General features: G+C 42.8%; 2 protein-coding genes across 5 annotated transcripts in view; one reads left to right on the top strand and one right to left on the bottom strand.

Moving 5' to 3' along the window:
• Positions 1-3,920: 3,920 nt before the first annotated feature.
• Positions 3,921-18,767, bottom strand: PDCD10 (programmed cell death 10). Of its 4 annotated transcripts, none has more exons than XM_058811978.1 (8): positions 18,583-18,767; positions 12,168-12,374; positions 11,536-11,589; positions 10,088-10,205; positions 9,321-9,447; positions 8,924-9,002; positions 8,531-8,613; positions 3,921-7,035 (listed from the first exon to the last, which is right to left on the bottom strand). In XM_058811978.1, exons 2-8 carry the CDS (start codon positions 12,261-12,263, stop codon positions 6,954-6,956), a joined length of 639 nt encoding a protein of 212 aa, XP_058667961.1. In that variant the 5' UTR covers positions 12,264-12,374; positions 18,583-18,767; the 3' UTR covers positions 3,921-6,953. The 4 variants fall into 4 exon arrangements, with proteins under 4 accessions (XP_058667961.1, XP_058667963.1, XP_058667962.1 ...); XM_058811980.1 differs by having other exon boundaries at positions 12,168-12,382; positions 18,715-18,731; XM_058811979.1 differs by lacking the exon at positions 18,583-18,767 and adding an exon at positions 18,454-18,469 and having other exon boundaries at positions 12,168-12,382.
• Positions 18,768-18,857: 90 nt separating this feature from the next.
• The window catches only part of SERPINI1 (serpin family I member 1), a 45,120-nt gene continuing 41,370 nt past the window's right edge, over positions 18,858-22,607 (top strand). The window contains exon 1 of the mRNA XM_058812294.1: positions 18,858-18,967. The gene's annotated coding sequence lies outside the window, so the exon portion shown is untranslated. The remainder of the gene's footprint in view (positions 18,968-22,607) is intronic.

Raw genomic sequence — 22,607 nt, 5'->3', positions numbered from 1 at the left:
TCCCCTGGGCTCCTCATCCTTGTGGAGCACACCCTGGGACAAGGTTACACATCACACCTGACACCTCAGGAAATGAGAATTGGCCAGGGAGCAGCTTTGAGCCTTAACTGCTGCGGGTGCCAGCCTTGCTGTTAACTCCTGTCTGCCAGACAGAGTACAACAGGAGCTTTCACACCTCAGCTCTGCTCTCCTCATGCATTACTCTGCTAATGCAACTCGCTGCCTTCTATTGGCAGGGAATTACAGAACCATTATTGCATGTTCATGAGAAAAAGCTCCAGATAGCAAGAGGTCAACAGGTTGAGCTTCACTTACTTTGGCACTGTCAGCAGTTGGCACTGCTCGTGTTTCATGACAAAAAAGTCTCTCCTTATGCTGGAAGGAAAAAAAAAGCATACTTTGCTTTAATGTCTTGGTAATGCAGACATTTGGTTTTGAAAAGAGCAGCTCAGTTCTCATTCAAATAAAAAATACTGACTCGCACAAGGCCTTACTGTTAAACGTTTGCTTTGGGCTTATATTTAAAGTCATGTAAAAAAGGCAGGAAAACTCAGCTGAATTACATTTTCTTTGCCCCTTATGCTTTGTAATTCTTACTGAATAGAAATAAGGTGGGAATTTTTTTTTCTCCCATTACCTGCAGCAATCATAGCTCTTTGTGGGGCTTCAGAGTGCATTAAATTTGTGTCTGACAAGACTCTACCCAGGCTCCCTAAATACTGGGGCTGGGCTGGAGGATCACAGGTGGATTTTATTTCGATCTGGCTATTGCAGAGATTGTGCAGATCCAGAGGATTGAGGGGATTGCCCATCCCTGGAGGTGGCACTCGGAGCCCTGGGCTGGTGGGGATCACTCAAAGACTGAGTCCAACCTTGGAGCTCCTTTCCAACCTCATCACCTCTGTGATTCTGAGAGGTTTTCTTCTAAACCTTCTCAGGCAATATTTATTATCCTTACTGCATTACAGCCTTGAAAGGAATCTCTGCTCTCCCATTCCAAACCACTTAAGAAAATTCTGTTTGTCACTCATTAAGCAGCTGTAGAGAACCACACAAAATTATTAACACCACAGGGCTGTGCAAACAGCGGGGAAAAATTGGTTACCACATTTTCTTCAACAAGCAAGGTAAAATCTTTCCAATTAACATTTTAGTTAAGAAATTCACTCACCATGCCTTTTGTTAAAGGTTGTAGCTCAGTCTTTAAATTTTTTTCACTGTGGCTCTATTGGAGATTAGATACCCAGCAGCAAGAAGGGAAACTAAGTGAATTATCATTTTTCCTCATACTTTATTCTCTTTACTTTAAAACTTCAGGAACTCAGGCATCCATTTCACCCATCATTTATCCTTGGAGACCAAGGCAGCTTCAGGGAAAAAAGCAATTACCTGCTATGGAAAGTCTAGGAGTTACAATTATGAAATAATAAAATGTCAAAGACACGTCTAATTTAGATATAGGGTTTTATACTCAGCTTAGTGAAACAGTACAAAATATTCTCTGCAATTTCTCCATCCATCAGCTGGAATCACTCCTTTGACTGTGATACCAAATGCAAATTCACAAGTGTTTACACAGCAGATCTGAGCGTGCGTTAGAAATCAGCAATTGAAAATCTATTTTGCTTATCTTGTCACCAATAATGGGATTACAGCACTAAAAAAAACATTTTTACTTCTGGATACACTAAGTAGAACAGTTCTGTGTCCAGAGAGAGCAGAACTCAATTTCCCTTCCTCTTGGTTCTTGGAGGAATTTAATGTCTTTTCCTCTCAGTGCTTGATGTGTCACTGACAGTCCCCCCCAAAACAACTCCACCTGCCCCCATGGCCACCTCTGGAATCAGCAAATGAATCCTCATGAATTATAAACCTTTAACAGGAAGGAACAAATTCCAAAGGAACAGCAGCAGCAGAGTGTAACCAAACTTTTCACCGAAGCTGTCTGAGCACAGTGATCTTTACCCAACAAGGTTCCCTGGGATGCTCAACTCCTGAACTGCAAATTGTGGCTCTGTGCTGCCAGGAAAAGCCTTTGTGATCTTCACATGGTGATAAGCAGCACTGCCAGGTGGGAGAGAGAGGGAAGAGATAAAACCCTTTATCAAATAATCACAGACTCACCTTTTATCAATTATTCACAGACTCAGATAGTGCCCAGGTGTGGCAGTGCTGCCCAAATCCACAGCCTTGCACCTCAGGTGCTGCTGAGCTCCACTCCTGACCCTTCAATGAACATTAAAGGGATGAACTTGCCCAAATCTGGCAAAAATCATTGTGAGGATGCCAAGCTAGACTGGGGGAGAGATGCCAGTGACCAGCAAGGAGTCAGGGCTGTGCTGTCCCCTCACTGCAGGAGTGCTTGCTGTGACACTGTGCTGCCCCAGCCCCTGCTGCTCCCTGAGCTGGATGGAACAAGGGGGACAAGGTGCAAAATCAGGAGGCAGGGAGAAAATGCTCAGGAAATCCAGCAAGCAAACCTAGGGGGAAGCATCCTGCATTGTCTGTGTCACAGCCAGGAGAGGCACAGAGAAGCCCAGGGACAGCCCCTCCCCAGACATCTCCAGGTGAGACAAACCTTCTCCTCTGCCTTGGAGACAGAAGCACTGAGGGGTTTTGTAGCAAAATTCAAGTTTGTGTTACAGCATGAGGAAAAAATTGTTTTGTCTCAGCCTCAAAGGAGCAAATTTAGCATTGCCCAAAACCTTGTTCAGTTTAGAGGTCCAAACCCTTGGGATTGTGCATCTGTAAGAAATGAAGCCCGTGGTGGTACAAAATTCACTCCAGAACTAAGTGAAGAAGAGAGGAAAAGAGCAGTTGGTTATGGCCAAGGTTAGTGAATTCTTCATCATAAATTAAATTTATGCAGCATATTAAACTTCAATCTTTGAAGGGTGTTTTTATCCTTGCACACTGTTCTAAAATGACATCTAACAAAAGGAATGAGGACAAAGAAGATGGATTTAAAAGAGAACTGGGCAGATTTTGGACCAACATTCTCCCATGTAAGAATTCTGTAAGAGAAGCCAAATGACCCAGGAGCATCTTTTCAGTCCTGTTTTCATGCACCAAGGCTGCTGCTAGGGAACCCTGTTCCCCTACAGCTCTCTTTCAAAAGCAACATCAGGCCAGATGTGCATGAGGAAAAGCAGAAGAGTGAACAGTGCCCACGGCCAGGATGAGCTCAGGGAGCTCCCAGCACTCTGTGCCTGCAGTGCTTCCCCACAGGGCAGTCCTGGGGGAGGATGAGCCAGGCTGAGCAGGGCAAAGCAAGAAACTCAGGCACAACTGCCAGGGCCTCCTCCAAGGGCAAGGGATAATCACTGCTCTGCCCAATCCACTTATTACCATTGCATTACTCCAGTCTGAAGGGGAAATCAAATAAATGCAGCAATCTAAAGCTTAGATCTGTGGCAAGTTTGTCTGGAGAACCTTCCTTTCCTTCCCCACCCAAGTGAGAGAGGCAGAGCCTCTGTAAAATGAGGAGGCAACACCTGCAGAACAAACTGCCCTGGACACACAGTGTGAGATCTGAACAGCACATTATTAAAAGGAGCACTTTGGTGGAGATCTAGATAAAATAATGTTTAATCCAGACTGGCATTATCTGCTGGTGCTTGTGATGGTGTTCACAGGGGTCCCAGGATGAGGGAAGAGATGAGGATCTGACTCCATGTTTCACAAGGCTGATTTATTGTTTTATTATATATATTAAAATTATACTAAAGGAATAGAAGAAAGGATTTCATCAGAAGGCTAAGAATAGAAAAAGAATGGAATGATAACAAAAGTTGGTGTCTCAGTCTGAGCCAGCTGACTGTGATTGGCCATTAATTAGAAACAACCACATGAGACCAATCCCAGATGCACCCGTTGCATTCTACAGCAGCAGATAACCATTGTTTACATTTTGCTTTTGAGGCTTCTCAGCTTCTTAGGAGAAAAAACCCTAAGGAAAGGATTTTTCAGAAAATGTGTTTGTGACAGGTGCTGGCTGGAGCCAGGGAAGGTCTGGCACCAGGACACTGAGAGGTTTCATACTCACCACTTCCCCTCAGCTCAAGATGAACCTTGCTCTGAGCTGGGCACCTCTCACACACCTGGACACAAATCTGGGGATCAGGATTAAAGCTTCCAGCCAAAACCAAGCCAGCCTAAGCTTTCCTTCACTTCTTTATAGGCTGAGGAAAATCAAAACAAGTGATTAAGACGGTTCTTTGCTTCATTAACAAATATACAAAGTTTTATTTTGTTTATTAGATTGGTTTTCTGTATGTTAACATTATCATAGCAGTTATAACCCACATTCACAGCAGAAATTTTCTAAGAGCATTTTGCAGCACTAACTGCTGTATCAGAAATCCTTAAGAGAAACTTATCTTTTAGCTACTCAGGTAACTTGAATAATAAAGTGCAAAACCACAATAAAATTTGACAGACATATGTCCCAGCTCATATTCAGTGGAAAAGAAAGGTTTATAAGACCACTAGATATGGATTCACTGCACACAACAGAAGAGTGTGACCTGAAGACACCAGTTTTCAAGTTTTCCCATTACCAGACATGGATTACAATGAATAACTTTCCATTAGTTTTAAGGGTAACATAGAGAAATCACAATGAGGTTATAAATAAAACAGAACACATTGGCCAGACAACCTGAAGCTTAGCCCTGTATTTGGTACCTTTTACCCAATAAAGGTTTTGGGAAGAACTGATGAACAGGAACAGTTCATTTCTTGATGAAATAGCCTCTGATTTCACAAGGAACCAGCTGGCAGGACACAACACAGCAGCTTGTGTGGGACACAGGTCATAGGTGGATTTTTATATGTATTTTTTACCACCCATAGACATGGTCTCATTCAACTTATGATTGCCAGCAGTAATTATTGTCCTGCTCAATCCAAGAAAACAGAGAAAACTCAGAATATTATGGGAATCAGGTCCAATTCATAAACCACAACCCAATCTTTTGTGTTTCTCTCTCTCCACAGCCACTGCTGCAGCCTCTCCAGTAGCAAACACTCTTTCCAGGACAGATGAAGTATCACAAACTCCAGGGGCCTTTCCCTTCCTTCTCCCTGACTCATGGATCTTCATGAAGCCCTCTGGAGCTATGACTTAACTGAGAATCACCCACAAGGAGACTACTCAACCCTTTTAGTTACAGAATGCAAAGATGCAAATTAAACATCACTCAAATTTCGTCAGCTCCAACATTGCTGTTCTACCACTTGCCAAAAATGACAGTCCAGCAGGCCAAGCTTTAAGAAATACCAGAAAGTTTGAACTATAAATTGATTCTGCATCCCTTGACTAAGCTCACTTTGCTAAGGACACAAGACACCACTGTCAGAACAGAGAACAGGCTGACCAGCAAGCTTTAAGGACCACGTCCTGCCTATAGCTCTATGTGTAACCAAAAATTGCACAACATACATTCCCAAAGAACTCATTTTTACACAATACTCTCCTTCACATTGTTCTATTTGACTACAGTCAGTGCTCTCATCAGGAAACAATTCCATGCACAAATGGACAGCAGAACATCCAGTGCTATTTGGGAGGCTGCACTTTGTATTTCCTCCCTTTTTGATCCTTTCAGAGCAGCAGATGCAAGGACCCAGCTGTTGTACCTGGGATAAGGCACTTGCCCCAGATGAGCAGTACAGCACCAGGCCAGTGTGCCAGACAATCTGCAGGGACCTTTTCTTCACCACTTACAGCCAAACAAGGAATAGTTCTGGAGCAATTGTGCTCTTTCAGCCTGGAGTGCTCCTCCTGCAACAGCTTTCAGAAGCTGCTTCACATTCTCCCCTAAATTTCCTAGTAATGGCCACGGATTTTGCAAACTTCCAGAGGTTTATTCTATTTCCAAATCAGCTCGAGGTGCACTTCCAAGGGATTTGTCAGAACTTGTGAAACATCACCAGGAAATCACAAAGGGAAAATTTCCACCTGTCCAGCAGCAGCTCTAAACCACCTACACAGCCAAGGTTTGTCAGTCGAGGTCTCACATGATTTCAATTCCCTGAAAAAACAAAGTTGCCTTATGGCATGCATAGTATAGATATCACTAGTGCTACCTGGAAGAGTTCTGGCTCCAATCCTCCTCCCTCCCAAAGGGGACAAATTCAAACCCACTTATCTGAAGAGTTTTAAATTCAATCTTTGCTGCATATATTTCAAATAAACCTGTGCTCCAAACCTTGGAATAGCCTAGGAGTAAAAAAACCTGTTAACTTGCCACTAACAGAAGACTAAGAAAGAAGTGAGATCTAGTTTCTATCAAAAACAAAAGCACATCTCACTTCTGGGTTTATTTATTACTTTCTCAAAGACATTTTAATATAATTATTCTGATATTCTGGTCTAGATAACAGCCAAAATCTCAGTTTTAAGGAAAACCCCTCATTGTACACTGATTTGAACTCCCAGTAGCTTTAAGCACCCAAATAATTTTAATTTCTTTTTCTACTGAATGAATGTTCTGCAGTTCTAGAAAGATGAGTTATGCACTTTTGTTCACATACAAAAAGACAGTCTAACAGATGTAAACTATTTATTGAATATTTGCCACCAATATTGTTAAATACATAATCTTGCAGTTTTCCGCTTTCAAGTTAAAATGTCAGAAACAGAACACCAAATATTTACAATTCTTGTAAGGAATGTTACATAATGACACATTAAGGCGTAAATTCTTTTGGCTTATAATTCTGAAAAGAATGATAATAGCAAAAAGTGATGCAAAATCTTTCTTGTGAGATTATGAGTAAGCTACAATGTTTTACAAAAATATGGTGTAAGATGGCAATAATCCCATTCAAAATCCTGCATTAGGCCCCTCGAGAGGGGCTGATAATTTATACAGTCAAAACTTTTAAAATTTACATATAAAGGTACCCTATCCACCATTGAAAAGTACAACTCTCAACATATACAGTTTTCAGGCCACAGTTTTGAAGGTCTGGAGTATCAAGTTGGTTTGATGAATTAGTCGGTTGGCACTTATGAACACATTTATTGCCCTGTGGAAAGAGAAGAATATTGCTTCAGACACTCCAGAAACATGGCAGGGGAGAAAGCCAGCATCACTGGCATCTACAACTGGAGAACTGGAAGCACAGGGATGTTCCACCCTGTGCTGACCTACCTGAAGCTCCCTGCTGGCAGCCAGCCAGCCTCATTTGCATGGCTAATCCCAGGAAGGCTGTGTTGATTTGGCAGGAATTTTAAAAGAATTTGGCTCTCTATCATCACTGACATCTCAATCCTTTCCTTCTGGGACTCAGATAAGCAAGGGAAAACCATGGAGCAGATGACTGGGGTTTGGAGCCAGATGATCTTTAAGGTCACAGCCATTTTCTGACTCTGTGACTGTTCAACACCTTCCCAAAGCTGAGCTCTTCACCCTTTAGGAATTCCAGAATTGGCAACTCTTCCCTCAGGGAATACTAAACGTGCCCACATGTGACAGCAATGCTATTTTAGTTACCTTTCTGCACAGAAAGGTGTGGGGTCACAGAAGTTTTCAGCTCAGCAAAGATGTCTGAGCAGTGCTGGGGGCAGCAGGGATCTCACCCCATGTGCAGCTCAGACAGAAATTCCTCCTGATTTCCCAAGGATGGCAAACACAGGATGGAATTTCTCACACTACTGCAAATTATTAACACACTTTAAATTAAGCCCACACAGTTACTTCTGTCCAGGAATCAAAGCTACTAAAGCCTAAACTTCTCATTTTGGTATCAAATTTAGTCCCAATTTCAGGAAAAGGAGAGAAAAACAAGAATGCTTTGATGGGAGCAGGACTGTACTCCCAGCTGGTCTCAAGACTTTTCTCTCCTTTATAATGCACCATCTCCTGGGTGCTCTCAGCCTTTGCCAAGCTCAACAAGAGCTGACATCAAAGTTGGTTCCATCTTTAAAACAGAACATTCTGGCACTGTCAGAATCTGAGGGGGATCCATTCATCCTCCAAAAGAATCACTACAGTGAATTATACAGGAATAGTGACTGCAAAACCCAAGGTGAAGACCTGGAAAAGCCTCAGTTTGAGGGCTAAAATGCTCAGCTAGAAAAAGATTCAGCTGAATCATTCCAGATACTGTGAGGGTCTATAAAGAAAGGTCAATAAAAATGTAAATCAAAGAGAACCCTGCACAGATGTTTTGTATTTGCAAATGATACTTCAAATAGGTAAATTACTTTTCTCAACAAAAAAATCCCCATAATTTCTTTGTCCTTGTATCTGCACTGAGAAAACCCACACAGGGCCAGGAAATTGAACTTCTCATTCAAATTCAAAACTAACACCACACATGGGTGTTACATGCTGGTGAATTGAACAATTTTCCCTTTCCTCAAAGGCAAAAAAGCAGCATTTTAAGGCAGCCATGGTAATGAGAGGACATAGGTAAGGAAATAATTAGGCAACTCCTAAAAAAGGTAGATTATGCCTGTCCTATCTTCCTGTTAGTCATTATGTAAATTGTTGAAACAACAGGACAAAAGCATACTTACTTTCCATCTTTAAAATAGGTTTTCAGAGTATCACTGAAACTTTTGGAGTATTTTACAAACTCTTTCTTTTGGTGCTCAAGTGCCTACAAAAACAAAAACACCAGGAGCAGAGTCTTAGTTCACATATTTCTGTGTACAGTGAGAACCTTAAGGTTTAACTGATCAGAAAATTAATTAATGTTACATCAGGAATAAAAATTTTGTTTTTTTTTTCTTTAGAAGAAACAACGAGGAATAATTATTTTCTCTAGAATTCCCGAGACCTATCACACAACCATTCTGCTGTTAAAGCATGGTTTCATTGACCAGCTAGGCTCTGCTGTTCATCCTTGGATCAAAGGATGCCTCTTGTGCTGCTATCAGAAATACTGGATGGAGAGCTGGTGCACGTACCCGCCGGTTCTGGTACTGGTATTTCTTGAAGACATTATTTACTGTGTCAAGGAGCTCCTTTATTGCACTTGCAATGTCCCTGTTGGGCAAGAAAAAGAGAATTTCAATATCCATGAAATGCTGGAATTGAATGAGATGCCATGAAATGCTGGAATTGAATCCCTTTCCAGCAGTCAAGTATTTCTCAGGGCAGTCCCTACAGAGGAAATGTCAGACATGATGGAGGAGGCCAAACTCAGCAAGTTTGGTTGAGTAACATCCTCATCATTTCTAAGTAGGATCAGGCTCTCTGGCAATGGGAACAATGCTGGTACAGCTACAGAATTTCAACATTCAGACCTAAATACAGGAAGTTTGACCTCTCCACCTGCAGCAAAATCCACCATATTGTACTTACTTGATTGTCTGAAGAAACCTCACTCTGTCATTGATCTCATCTGGAATCTTACTAAGAATCTGTTTAAGTGCTCGTGCCTTTTCATTAAGATCTTGGAATTCAGGTTCAGGTCTTTCAATCATATACTCTGGCAAAAAGAACATATTCAAAACCACCATTAGTTTGTCCTGAAGTCAGTAGTGACAGCTAAAAACACGACACAAAATGCAGCAGGATTGCCAGGGTGAATTTGAAGGTGAACAGCACAGAACTGCAGTGAATAACCCCTGTGTGAATCAGGACAGTGCAACAATCACCTTCATTACTGCATGGTGGAAAAAGAGCCCATCTTACTTTATTTGACACATTAAAGTCATCAAATTCAGTATTAAAATAACTTAAAGCCTGCAGTATATTCTCCTTCTGTGACAGTGTAACTGCTGCTTTTAATTTGAAGTAGGGGAAAAAAAAAGAGGGTGTTATAATCCATATTTGCCTTTTCCTTTCCTTTGTTGTTAGTGTTGCAAAAGGTGAACTATGCACCCATAAAAACATAGTTCTGAACATTCATTTTATTTCTTTCCTTCTCTTATTAGTCAAGTGTGGTATTCAGGCAGATTTAACTTCTCCAATAGCAGTATTCAAAAATACAAATTTTCTTCTACCATGCTGACAAAATTCTACTAAGAAACAAAGAATCTCTTCTGAAAAAAGAAGATATAGAGAATTGCATGTTCCTAGTTAGCAGTGTAATTAAAAATACAGTTATCCAACACAGGCTTTGTTACCTTCTACATCATCAGCTGCCATACGCAGCAGAGACTCTGTGAAATTCACATCCACACTTTTCTTCTCCAGAATTTTCATGATGATGTCCTGTGTTAGACCTGGATTTTCTTTTTCAGCCTGTAAAGCAGAGAAATTTTATATTTTTAAATAAGCCAGACCTGGACATTTCAAACACTAAGATTTTCATGTAAATTGTTTCAGATACTGCTGGAGTTTGCTAGGAATTTTGAATGTCTAAGGGCTTTAGATATTCAAGTAGATTACATTAAAAACATTTGTCCACTACAAAATTCATTTTTCTTGGACTACATCATTGATTTTTGTATAAGCAACTTTTCCAATAAGCCCTTGCACTCACTCTAATTTGAGTAAGAAAGGTTTTAATAAATGCCTCAATCCTGTTATATTTTCATAAACACCAAGCTTTAAGACAAAGATATGGTATCCCCTGGAATTTAATTCACTCCAACACAGGTGCTACTCCCCCACCTTCCCCTGACATTTATAAATGTGCCCCTCATGAATCACGTCACATGCTCACACATCATCTGGGAATTGCTCTTTCAGAAGAAACCCAGCTTTTGATTGATGACATATCTAAGTAGAGAGCTGGATTAACACTGGAGCTGTTCACATCACCTGTGCTGCTACCAGAAACTGCTCTGTGTGGAAGATAAATGAGCCTCTGTGGGTTTTTAGCTGGCACTACCATTTTTACCATCATCTCAGTTTTACATTATTTGCATCCAGCTTAGCTCCTTCCCACCAATTGTGACAACACACAAAACCAACCCACACTTGTAGGAGCTCACTTTGAGACTTCAGCCCATCAAGGTACATTCAGATTTCAGTGCAGGATCAGGGAACTATCCCAGATTTGCACAGCTCAGATATCTCATGCCTGCCATTACTTTGTTTCAATGTGTGAAAAGATCACCACTTCAATGAAGCAATGTAAAGGAATATCTGTATTTTCACTCCTTAGGAATACAATGGAAAAGTCAGAAGAATCTTTTTTTTCCATTTACTGCTGGATTTCTACACAAGCACTGAAGTTCATCCACAAAAAAATCCCATTACCACTCACTTTGTAAACCAATTTCAAAGTCTGCTACGTGCCTATTGCTCATGAGAGCCTATTCTACAAATCTTGTGGATTTTAGATTAAGTTGATTATTTATTCACTGACTGCTCCCTCATTTAAGCTTTTGTTCTATATGGACAAGAGAAGAGTCTGTTTAAAATTGCTCATTCAGATTTCTACTCATGACATCTGCTGACATCTCAAACTTCCAGTTCATGCAATTGTCCATTTTATTTTTAGACTACTGGATCAAGGATGAAGTCTCAGATAAAAAGACAAAGAAACAAGAGAGCTGACCTTTTAGCTTCATCTTACACAGGTTACTTTTGAAACAACCATTTTTCAATGCAAGTTACTTCTCACCTTAATAAAAGCTGCTCTCAGTGTCTGAGCTGCAGACAGATTTACTCTTTCTAGCTGCAATAAAAGTTTAGAATTAATGATTAGCATTCTGTTGTTATCAGAACAAAACAAATTCAGTAATCACACCTTGCTCCATAAAGCAGAATGGGAAGGGGGATTGACAGAAGCTTTTAAATTGCTGGTCTCGCTTCAGAGATACTATAAAGTTAATCCCAAAGGAAAGAGTTCCCCCCACAAATGAAAACAAAAATCACTGGATGCATTTTGCAGCAAAAGTCTGACAGAAGATTGTGAGAACATCTTGGCAATCTCTGATATTCAAAGAAAAACAAATATTAAATTACAACCATTAACAGTAAAATTAAAATGCATCAAGCTGTTCACAGGTTTGACTGTGTGTCATTTCCTGCCAGAGAACACCAGAGCTGGCATTTTTATCAAAATCCTCTGTTAAAGGCAAGAGAAAAGCTCAGGACCAAGACAACCAGCAAGCTTTGATGGCAAGAAGGGTGAACAATGCAGAGAGAGAAGATGTGTTAGACAAAGCTTTCCCAAGATGAGCAGCATGTTCCTGTGGCCTCATTTCCCAAAATAAAGGGGATTACTGCATTCCAAGGTAAACTGGAGCTCACCTCATTAAAGACAGGGTACATAACAGCATAGAGAGGCATGGAAACCATAGAAGTGGTCTCTGCTTCATTCTTCATCTCTTCCATTGTCATCCTCATTCAAAGAGCCACTTCTCAAGGAAAACACTATAGAAGCAAAAAACTCCTCATTCACTGAAATGTCTCCTCTTTTTCCTCGTTGTGCAAGAATACTTGAAGAACTTGGGAAATCTATTGTCCTTAGGGTGTGTGAGAAAAGAGAAAACAAACACACAATTACAAATCTTGAGAGGGACAGGATCTAAAATTGACAAGGCTCAGATCAGTGTGAGTTCTATTGTGTAGAAACCAGGGATTTCCTATTACATGAGTCAAGTAAACATGGAATGACCACTTGGTGTAACTTCAAAACTCTAACTGAAATCTATTAAATGAATATTTTAAAGAAAAGGTGCTGCTCCAAGTGTTTTCCCATTCAAGTTCTTATGGAATCAATTCTCCTTAAAGCAGGGATTTTATGTGCTATTTACCAAAATCTTGCCACCACTCACAGGCAGCAGCATAAGGTTCCTGACAACTCCCATCCAGGAAAAACTTGGAAAGCACTCCATGCTGCAGCCCAAGCCCCATCCAGATGCACTGTGACTATTAAAACTACCTATAAATAGGTATATTTATAAATACTCCATCTTGCACATGCATCAAGCTGTGATTCTGCTGGAGATCAGCGCCTGCTTTCCACCCTCTGAACGTGAACACTGCATCTTTGGTTTAATATAAGCTGAAGTCATGTTTCCACTCAGGGTGTGCCACCAGCTATGTTAACTCAATGGAAAATTATTGTTCCAGTAACTGAACCTCTGTTTTAGAAGTTCTCCACCCAGCCCAGCTCATCATATCCATCACTGCCCAGACCCAGAAATTATGTGGAAAAGAAAAAAGGTCACCTTACAGTTGATAAAAAGCCCTTGTTCCAGCCTGCTGTATTTTCTCTTAATCAGATTCTTTTAAAAATATTTTATATGACATAATTGAGTTTAAAGACCTGAAGTCCAAGTCAGAAATAAAGATAAAAAGAAAGATATTAAGGGTTTTAATTTTTAGATTTGCTTGGAGGATTTAATGCACTAGAGGAGGGATTTTTTTTTCTCCTAGCAAGCTCCAGACACCTGGCATTTGCATGTCTGTGTAATTCACTGACATTTTAGTAAGAAGTGAAAAGAGTGAAATGGTAAGAAACAGCAGAAACTACTCCAGCAATCAATATCACTTCCTGAGAGCATGAACAGGTTAAGAACATGCCAGGACATTTCTTCAAGCCATATCCTTCGTTGTGCTCTGCACTGGCTGAAGATCTTCAGGCTGTTCAAACAGAAGAACAGGTATTTTCTGTCCAGAGCAGATCTATAATTGCTTAGCCATAATTACACAAGTGAAATTTGTTGCTGATGACAGTCAGCACAGAGAAGAAACGGGATGACTACAAATCTTGTGCATTTCTCTTTTGGGAACAGTAAAAGCTGAAGAAAAAATTCAACATGACTACAGTAAAAACTTTATACAACCTTCTAACATGGACTGCTCACTGCAAAACCTCACTTTGTTCCTCCTGCTGCTCCAGCTCAAAGTGCCACAGATGAGCTGACTCCTCCAGCCCCAGAAAAGGATTCCTGAGGCTTTAGAAAAGGTCTGGATGGATGAAATGCATATTCTGCAATAATCAGGGGTCTCACACTTTATCACCCACCCCTGGTATTTTACAGCTGTCAAGAACATGGAGGAACACAAGTGAATATTCATCATTCCTCAAAAAGTGGAGTGTTTTCCCAAGAACTTGTTTCAGTTACAGAAATTCATGCCAGGTCTGCTCACATGGGGGGAGGGAACTTGTCTGAACAAGTTTGCACTCCCTACTGCAGGTACAAGCTGTCCCATTTATTATCCATGTCTATTCCCTGCTGGATGGAGATTTGTTTTTCTGCTGTTGAATTCCTCCTTTCTGGAGGTTCAGTGAGTGTCCCCTCACACACTTGCATTCACAGATGAATTTATAGCACATTTTCATCTGTAGTCTCAGAGTAAGTTTTTTAAACAGTTAAATCAGGTCACTGAACATTGTTCTACCCAAAAGATTTTTATCACAGGAAGAAGGGCAAAAAAGGACAAAACTGCCATTAGATATAATTACTTTGTTTTTATGGGTTAGCAGTATCCACACACACACAAAAGGAAATACTAAGTGAAATGATGGATTTTTATGATGATGAAAACCTATTACACTGTGAGCTACCATGAAGAACTCATTTTCTCCTGAAGAACCATAAGCTATTGTTACTAATCCATGGTACAGTTAAAACCCTCATATAAAAACAATTATACATTATCTATTACCCCTTTTCCAGACACTGACACTCCTAAAAATAAAAATTACAACACTTGGATTTACATTAACACAAAGGATACCAATTTTGCAACTGAAGAGGTGGGTTTATATATATGTGCACATAAGAAATATTTAAGAACACCAAATGCTTTGTGGTGCCAAGATATGAAAAGAAATATATTCAATTTATCACACTGCTCGTTCATTATTTCAGAAATCTTCCTGTTTTCCAGAAGATACACTAGGAAGTATCACAGGACCTGACTGCTAAAATTCTCAAACTGTTTATCTTTACAGTTAGGAATCAACTTCACATCTTTTGGATGCAACTTATTCACTTCAGTCTTTGCTAGTGTTAAATAGAAAGAATAATTATCTTCACAAAAACTCTGTGTTCACTGTGTTACTGAAAGTCAGTTTGTCATCATAAACCACATCCAAATGCCCTTGAAGGTGGTCTCAATCCTGATGAGGGACCAAATCCTCATGAAAACTGAAGTTTCTGTAATTAGATCAATTATCAGCAAGCCCACTAACCTTCCAAATGGCCTGACTCAAGCCAGTTTAATGCACATTATCAGCAGCAAGGAGGAGCTTTCAGCATTTCTTTTAGGATGTGATCAAAAGCAGCTCTGCACAGCTGCCAGACTCCCTGACAGTGTCTTGCAACAGCTTAACTTCAGTGCCTCCAATCCCAAAAGAGCCTTTTCTTTTGAGAGGAGTTTACCCTAGTTTCATCTGTCATCTGCTTTATTTGACATTCTCACAAAAGGTGAAATAAGATTCCATGAGAAGGTGATTTATTAGGACAGCAGAGTGGAGTGGTAGAGCTGAGAAAATCCTGGAAAACTGTAGGATGCAGAAAAGGTGTTACTGTGCTGGCAAAGCTGTTAATTGGTGTGAGGGGGCAGGTGAGGAGAAGGCAGCAGGACAGAGCCAAACACTGAGCTCAGCGTCAGCCTGATGCCCCTCTGTGTTCCAGGGACCCCAAATCTCTGGGTGTGCCATGAGGGAACAGACAGAATGAGACAGGAATTGAAACAGAATCTGGATTTGCCAACTGTGCCAAAATAATCCAGTTAATACAGCCCTGACTGCTCAGTCCTGGCCCATCAAACACAGCAGGCTGCATTCCAAGAGATGCACTAACATGGAGTACGTGCTTGCACTGTCAGGATAAATCTTACATTCTAACCTTTAAGTTTCAGCACTAAAATATGATCCCAGCCAGTCAGCAAACATGGACAGAGCTGGTATATTTTAGATGAGGAACAGATTTGGAAAGGTTCTTTGACAGGCCTATTCCCCCACAGCCACCCAATGACATTTTAAATCATTCAACTGAACTTTAGCAGAAAAAAAACCCCAAAAACCCAAGTCCTGCCAAGAAGGGTGAAGAGCACAGACCACCACAAATCCCAGATGGACAACCACCATTGTCAGTGTCTGAGGTGACAATCTGCTTTCTCTATGTGTGTCATTTACTGACAGACTTTGGGTCATGCAGTCAAATCAAGCAGAGCTGCTTAACAAGAATACAACATCCCCAGGATCCTCCCCAAATGAACACCTGCTCCTAGGCCAGGCTGAAGAGGTTTGATCAAAGAAAGGTGTTTGTGTAACAAAACCTTCTGAAGCAGTGCTTAAAGCAAAGAGAGCAGACTCTCATGATTTCAACTTTTCAAGTTTTAAACCAACAGAAATATTTGGTATCAATTGGCAGGGTTTCAGCTCTGTCATCAGCAGATCTGATGTTGTCTCTGTTCCCTTCTCCGGGCTCCATCTACCCCAGATCAGGGAAGTGCTTAGACATTAATATTCTTTTTTAGAAAAGTACTACAGAGGAACAAGGCCCAAGGCAGTGATTACAAATATTATTATTTCAGTGGTTGGCTTCTAGCAAAAATCAGAGCTCCATTCCTGCTAGAAAAGACCTTACTGCCAGGAGGTTCTGCTCCACTTTTGGCAGGGAGGATTCAAGAAGAGTTTTCACCTTTAACCTGATCTGAGATCCCTGAGTTACCAGAAAATTCATTCAAGTCCTGGAAGAGAGAGTGGGGGAAGGGAAATAACAGCATAAATTCCATCTGAATCCAGAGGCAGAGCTTGAATCAAAATGTAAGAGCAATGTGCATGGGAGGAGGGAGTGTAGATAATTTACTACTGCTGTTGTAAAGTTTATGGAAGTAAAAAAAAATTGTAGAATTTGCTCCTTTAACTATATACACACCCACACAACCTGTCTTGGTAACTCTTTCTATCATTAACGGTCACTTGAATTAAAAAAAAAGACCTTAACCCACACATCTTCTTTTGCTTGGTCAGATGTTACCTTACCTGCCACTGTATTTTAATTATCAATTGCAATTATTTCCCATTGTACAACTTAGATCATTTGATACAAAGCTTCAAAGCTTTGTGTTTCAGATACAGAATTACTTTCCTTCTTTTTAAAGCTGAGTATGGGTGGATTCACTGGGATTAGCATACAGATCAAGTATTAGGATAACAATCTGTATTTTAAAATCAGCAATGATAAAAAGAGACTTAAAAGGCATCCTACTGAACTGATTCCACATCCTGCTGATTCTTACACCAAATAGTTTCACTGCAGAGTCAATAAAAGGAATGTCACCAGTATTGAAGTTTATCTAGTGCCTTCTAATTCCTCTCACCAGAACAGAAATGCAGTTTCCAAACATCTCCAGACACGTGTAACAGTCACCTGCAGTGACATTCACTCTGGCAAAGCAGAACTGCTTGTGCATTTGATTACTGTAAGAGCAGTTCTATGACTAATTCAGAAATGACACATACCTGTGATAAATCCAAGATGTCTATTTTTAGAACCATATCAACTCAAAAAAACAAAAACCAAGCCTAGCCTGAAGTCAGGCTTATAATTAGTCTGTGTTCTTTTGCTGGACTTCAAAATGGAAGTGATTGAATCTGTCCTAGAACACCCGGTGTGTGTCTCACAAGAGACCCCACAGCCTGTGCTCCAGTTCCAGCAGGCAGCACCACCAGAACTGTTATACAGCACACCTGAAACAGGTCATGAATGTTGGAATACATAGCCACAACATATCCCCGTTTCTCTTTCTTTTTCGCCTCTTTGGGAATGTGAAAGCGAAGCCATTACTTTACCAAAACACAAACAGGTATGACACAGCTCCAAAGGTACAAAAACACATTCCAGCGTGTGAACACATACCAGAGGTGAATTAGTTCCTCTGATAGCAGGAACAGCACAAGGTTTCAGCCACCCAGTATGTGCGAGCTACAGGAAAAACACCAACCCAACTCACCAGTTCAGTGAGCAACTTAATGGAACACCCCAGCCCTGAGTGCTCAGTCCCCAAGGGGGGCACAGCCGGGGGGAGCCTGCGGAGGAGGAACCCCAGAATCAATCGGGCTGGAAAAGACATCCAAGATCACCCAGCCCGACCTTTGAACAAACAGCACCTTGTCAAGCAGACCATGGCACCCACTGCCACGTCCAGCCTCTCCTTAAAACACCTCCAGGAACGGTGACTCCACCGCCTCCCAGGGCAGCCCATTCCGATGGCTAATCACCCCTTTCTGTGAATAATTTCTCCCTAATGTTCACCCTACACCTCCCCTGGCGCAGGAAGGGGGAAGGAGCCCAGGCGCCCTTTCTCCCTGCCCGCCGCAGCCACCTGACAGCGCTCCGCTCCGAGAGGACGAGCTAAAAATAAATACACACAAAAATAAAACACATCCGGGCCTGCGCCCGCCGGGCCCGGCCCGAGCGAACCAGCACCAGGCCGGGAAGCCCGGACGGGGCCAGGCCCCGGCCCCGCGGCCGCGGGAAGGGCGGGCAGAAGGACAAGCCCCGGGCGCTGCCTCAGGGCCGGAGGAAGGAGGTCACGTCCCGGCCGGGAGGGGAAGGGACACCCCGCGCACCTTCCCCGCACGCCGAGGCCGCCCTCAGCCGCTTCCTCAGCCCGGCCGCCCCTCTCGCAGCCCCGGAGGGCGCGGCGGGCCCCGCGTCCAGCCCGCGAGAGCCGGGCAGGGCTGGGCTCGGCACCTCACCTGCCCCGGCCCGCCGAGCCCCCGCTGCTCCCGAGGGGCTTCGCCGCCGCCGCCGCTGCGCCGGAAGCGCCCGCGAGGAGCAGGAGGAGGAGGAGGAGGAGGAGGAGGAAGATCCGCGGTGTTACCACACACCAGGCGTTGTCCGGAACCGCGCGCGGGGCCCTGGGGCTCGTAGTCCGCCCTCCGCGACCACAAGCCCCACAATGCCGAGCGGAGCGGGGGCGGGAGCGATCGGCGGGGCGGGCCGGGGCGGGGACAGCGCCCGGGCGGAGCGGGGCTCAGAGGAGCCGAGCACAGCCCTCCCTGCTCGGCAGAGCCGCGGCAGAGCGCGGAGCGGCGGCAGCACCGCCGGGCAGCGGGCGGGGCGGCGGCGGCGGGAGTGCCGGTGAGTGCGCCCGTCCCTTCGCGGGGCTGTGGGACCGAATAAACCGGGCGGCTCCGGTTTGTTTCTTACACCGTGCCGGGGTAGCGGCGGTGCGGAGGAGCCGCTGCCCGTGCGGGGGTCGCCGCCGTTCCCTCGGCGCCGGAGGGAGGTAGGCAGGGACGGGCTGCGCCCGCTGCGGCGGGAGAGGAGGCGTTCGGGATCAGAGCTGCTTCTCCGGCGTGGGATGAGCGGCAGGCGAGCCCAGGAACCCTCCGGTGCTCGCTCGGCTGCTGCGGGCGGCCGGGGCGGGACGCGCTCTCCGTCCGGCCCCGCGGAGCTCAGCCCGCGCCCCGGCGGAGTTGGGCTCGGGTGAGGGAGGGGTCGCGGTGCCGTGCCCCGGAACGCGCCCGCGCCGTCCCGCGGCTCCCTGCGGCCGCCCAGACCCTTCCCAGCCCGCCCTGGGCTTCCAGAGCCCGCCCGTGAGGGGTTCGCCCGCCTGTGGCAGCCCCGTCCGGCGGTTCGCTCGGCGCGCCGCAGAGCGTCTGTGCGCCCCGGGTGCTGGCCGTTAAAAGAACTAAACTTGGGCGTTATTTGTCGGGGTGGTTCTGCTCCTAGTGAGCTTCGAGGTTTGGAGTTTCGAATTACATCGTAGGAAGAGCTCAGCGATTAAAATTTAATATTAATATTAAAGCATCAATTCAGTTCTAGATCCGAATTTGCATTTCTGATGTGTCCCTGTTATCGCTCACTTTTAAAAAATGCTGTTCGTTTCTGCCTAACGTTAAGGCACTGAATTCCCCAGGGTGAACGTGGGAATGAAGCATTAAACTTGTCAGGCTTTGGCTGTAACTTCTTGCGGTGCTGCTGGCTGGGTGGGAAGAGTTGGGTGCCTTTGGGGACAGAGGGACGATGTGCAGGTGTCCGTGTGTGTCACCCATCCGCATCTCCTCCTTCGGGGTGGGGTAAAAAATAGGAAAAAAGGCACCTGGGTTGTCACACGTGTGGATTTTCTCCTTCCCACACCGCCCTGTTTTGTTTTAATCAGATCTCTCACATATCGATGGGTGATCTCTCACATATCAAGTACTCTATGCATCCTGGTATTAAAGGGCTGCTTAAAACCTGCAGCATGTGTATGAGTTTGGTACTGTTAATCACCTAAAAATCTTCAATTTTCTCCTAATTTTTGTTATGATCTGGTGATTTAGTCTAACGGAAAATTACGCCCTTCTGTGTAGAGGGGAGGTGTTTATTAAAATTATGTAGCATAGGTAGAGCTAAATGTCTGCTTAATGGTTATTTATCCTTTCAGTGAAATTAGTATTTCATTAGCTCTAAATAAAGCTACAAAGCTGCAGTCATGGAGCTGCTAAAACTTAAGATCTTCCATCAGTTTTGTGATACTTTTGCAGATTCTGTCCGGTCTTGGTTGGAGTTCTTGGGGTTGAAGCAGATTCACCCTTTGTTATTTTACATCCATTATATTTTTTGGAATTACTCTGGCTTGGTTGAGTGTGATGAGGAATAATTGCCAAGGGAAGGGAGGGAGCAGAAAAGGTTGATGGGTTTTTTTTAAGGTGTGGGTTGTCTACAGAATTACACAGAGCAGCCTAAGATGTAATGCAATGTGCAGGCTTGTGGCAGTGTAAAGTTTCCTGTTAAAGGCAGTCATGAGCTCCAAAATTTGACCTCATGAGACTGCCTGTCCTGTGTTTTCACATCCTCTAGTCCAATTTGAGTTGGGATTTTTAAATTTGTTCTGAGTTTGTCTCTTCACCTGCCATTGTCAGGGATTTGCTCACACGCAGATGAAAGTTATTCATGAACGTGTCAGTCATCTCCTTTCATATTCAGGGTGAACAGTTCTGGGAGCACTATTGTTGTAACAACTCTCCTGAAATTTATTCTGTTGATGTCAATGTTGTATTTATGTGTAGCTTGGCTCAGTTTATAACCTTGTGTATCACAGCACGTAGCCATGAAAATGGGTTAGTGCTGGTAGAATTCTTCACAGCAAGATCTGACTACTCCCTGCTCTTTAAAGGCTTTTGCAACTAATGTTTTACTTCTCAAAATTTCAGATTTGTTTTTTGGGCTGCTCGTCATCACTGAAGACACATTGTTGGCATGCCTGAATACCTTTTAAAATAATTTCTAGCAATTTGTGTTCTGTGTGGGCAGTACATTATTCTGTCTGTGTAAAGCACAGGCTGAATTAATATAGGGTACATCTGTCCTATAGTGAGTCTTCAGGCTGTCCTTATCTGAATTAAGCTGTGTGTTCAAAATAACGTTAAAAATTGGTGTGTAAGCATGGTTTCCAAAGTTAATGTTTGGTTTTCTCTATGTGGTTTGCATGTCTCTGATACAATATAATGGGCAGATGGTAGGGAAAGATGTCTGTATAGTCAGCTGTAATTAGTGATGAATGTGTCTTTATGAATATATACAAACTTTGTATCTATGAAAAATGAACATATACATACTTTGTATCTATGAAAAACAGAGTGGTTTAATTTGGGAATCCCTTAAAATTTTTGGGTTTAATTTGGCTTCCCAGCATGGTCTTGTGCACTGGATGATTAAACATTAGCAGAATGTCGAGGTGGGGGAAATAACATACCATGTATTCCTGCAGGAGGCAGGGAAATACTTTCTGAGTCTTGAATTATTGAATTGACAGGAGGACACATTTTCTGTCAACTTCTTTGTGAAATAGTCCTGGACATAAAGCTGTAGCTACTGCAAGACAAAAAAATTAATTCCACAGTTCATTAATAACGGTGAAGTTTTTGGTGCTTATTTTCCCTCTCTACTTGGCATTTGAAGCAGTGATGTACAGATATATTGATCCCATTAAGAATGTCTTTATTTCAGGTGTAAATACCTCAGAGCAGTCACTAAACAGGTTGTGTTGGAGAGGGTTTGTAGCTCTTAAGTAATGTGAGAATTGTTCCTTGCCTGCTTGTGGCTTGGGTAGCTCTCAATAGCATCTCGTTTGGTGGCCTTAATGAAGTATCTGTGATAAAGAATTGTTCTTATGTGGTGTGATTAAAATATCAGCTCTAAGGTCGTGTTCTGGTTTGTTTAATACACTTCAAAGCTAATGATTATGAGAACTGCAGGCCGTGGCTAATGGGATAAAAGCTGTGTGAGTTATCCATGTCCTTTTTGGGCTTTTGGAGTCATTGCAGAGCAGCTGGAGCTGTGAGATGGGAAAAGAGGAAATTTCTTATTCATACAAGCTAATGAGTTAAATGTGTGTATGGCTTTTGGGTTAATGAGATTTGACCTCGTGTGTTGTAAAGAATTTTTGGTTTAGTTCAGTGTTTAAATATTATGATAATTCTTGAGAAATATTTTTGCAGACCTTGAGACTCTTCTTTCAGGAAGACTCAATGATGACAACAAGAAGAAGAAAGTTAAAACAATGTATTGTATTTAGTTTTAACCAAATAGCTTCCAATGTATAGGCTGGCTGTCTTTGCACTTATTTATGACCTTTGTGTTCTTCAGCCCTGAAGTCTTTCATCATTACAACTAAAGAAATAATTGCTTAATAATGCTCTCTGTTCCTGCTCTGCAGTGTGAGTCTGACAGTTCCAGCCCCGTGATGCCTTGGTGGCCTAATGGACAATCTGCTGCTTCTAGAAAGATCTAT

Source organism: Ammospiza caudacuta, chromosome 11 (genome assembly GCF_027887145.1).
Source record: "Ammospiza caudacuta isolate bAmmCau1 chromosome 11, bAmmCau1.pri, whole genome shotgun sequence".
Classification (NCBI taxonomy): Eukaryota; Metazoa; Chordata; class Aves; order Passeriformes; family Passerellidae; genus Ammospiza; species Ammospiza caudacuta.
The sequence above is the reverse complement of the archived record's forward strand: the minus strand, read 5'-3'. Positions and strand labels throughout refer to the sequence as shown.

What these genes read in the sequence shown, in the direction of transcription:
- PDCD10 (XM_058811978.1), bottom strand. Translation starts at nt 12,263, where the DNA reads ATGAGGATGACAATGGAAGAGATGAAGAATGAAGCAGAGACCACTTCT. An exon ending in TGTACCCTGTCTTTAATGAG is followed by an intron (nt 11,590 to 12,167) that starts GTGAGCTCCAGT and finishes CTTTTATTGCAG; the next exon opens with CTAGAAAGAGTAAATCTGTC. An exon ending in ACCTATTTTAAAGATGGAAA is followed by an intron (nt 7,036 to 8,530) that starts GTAAGTATGCTT and finishes CTCTTTCCACAG; the next exon opens with GGCAATAAATGTGTTCATAA.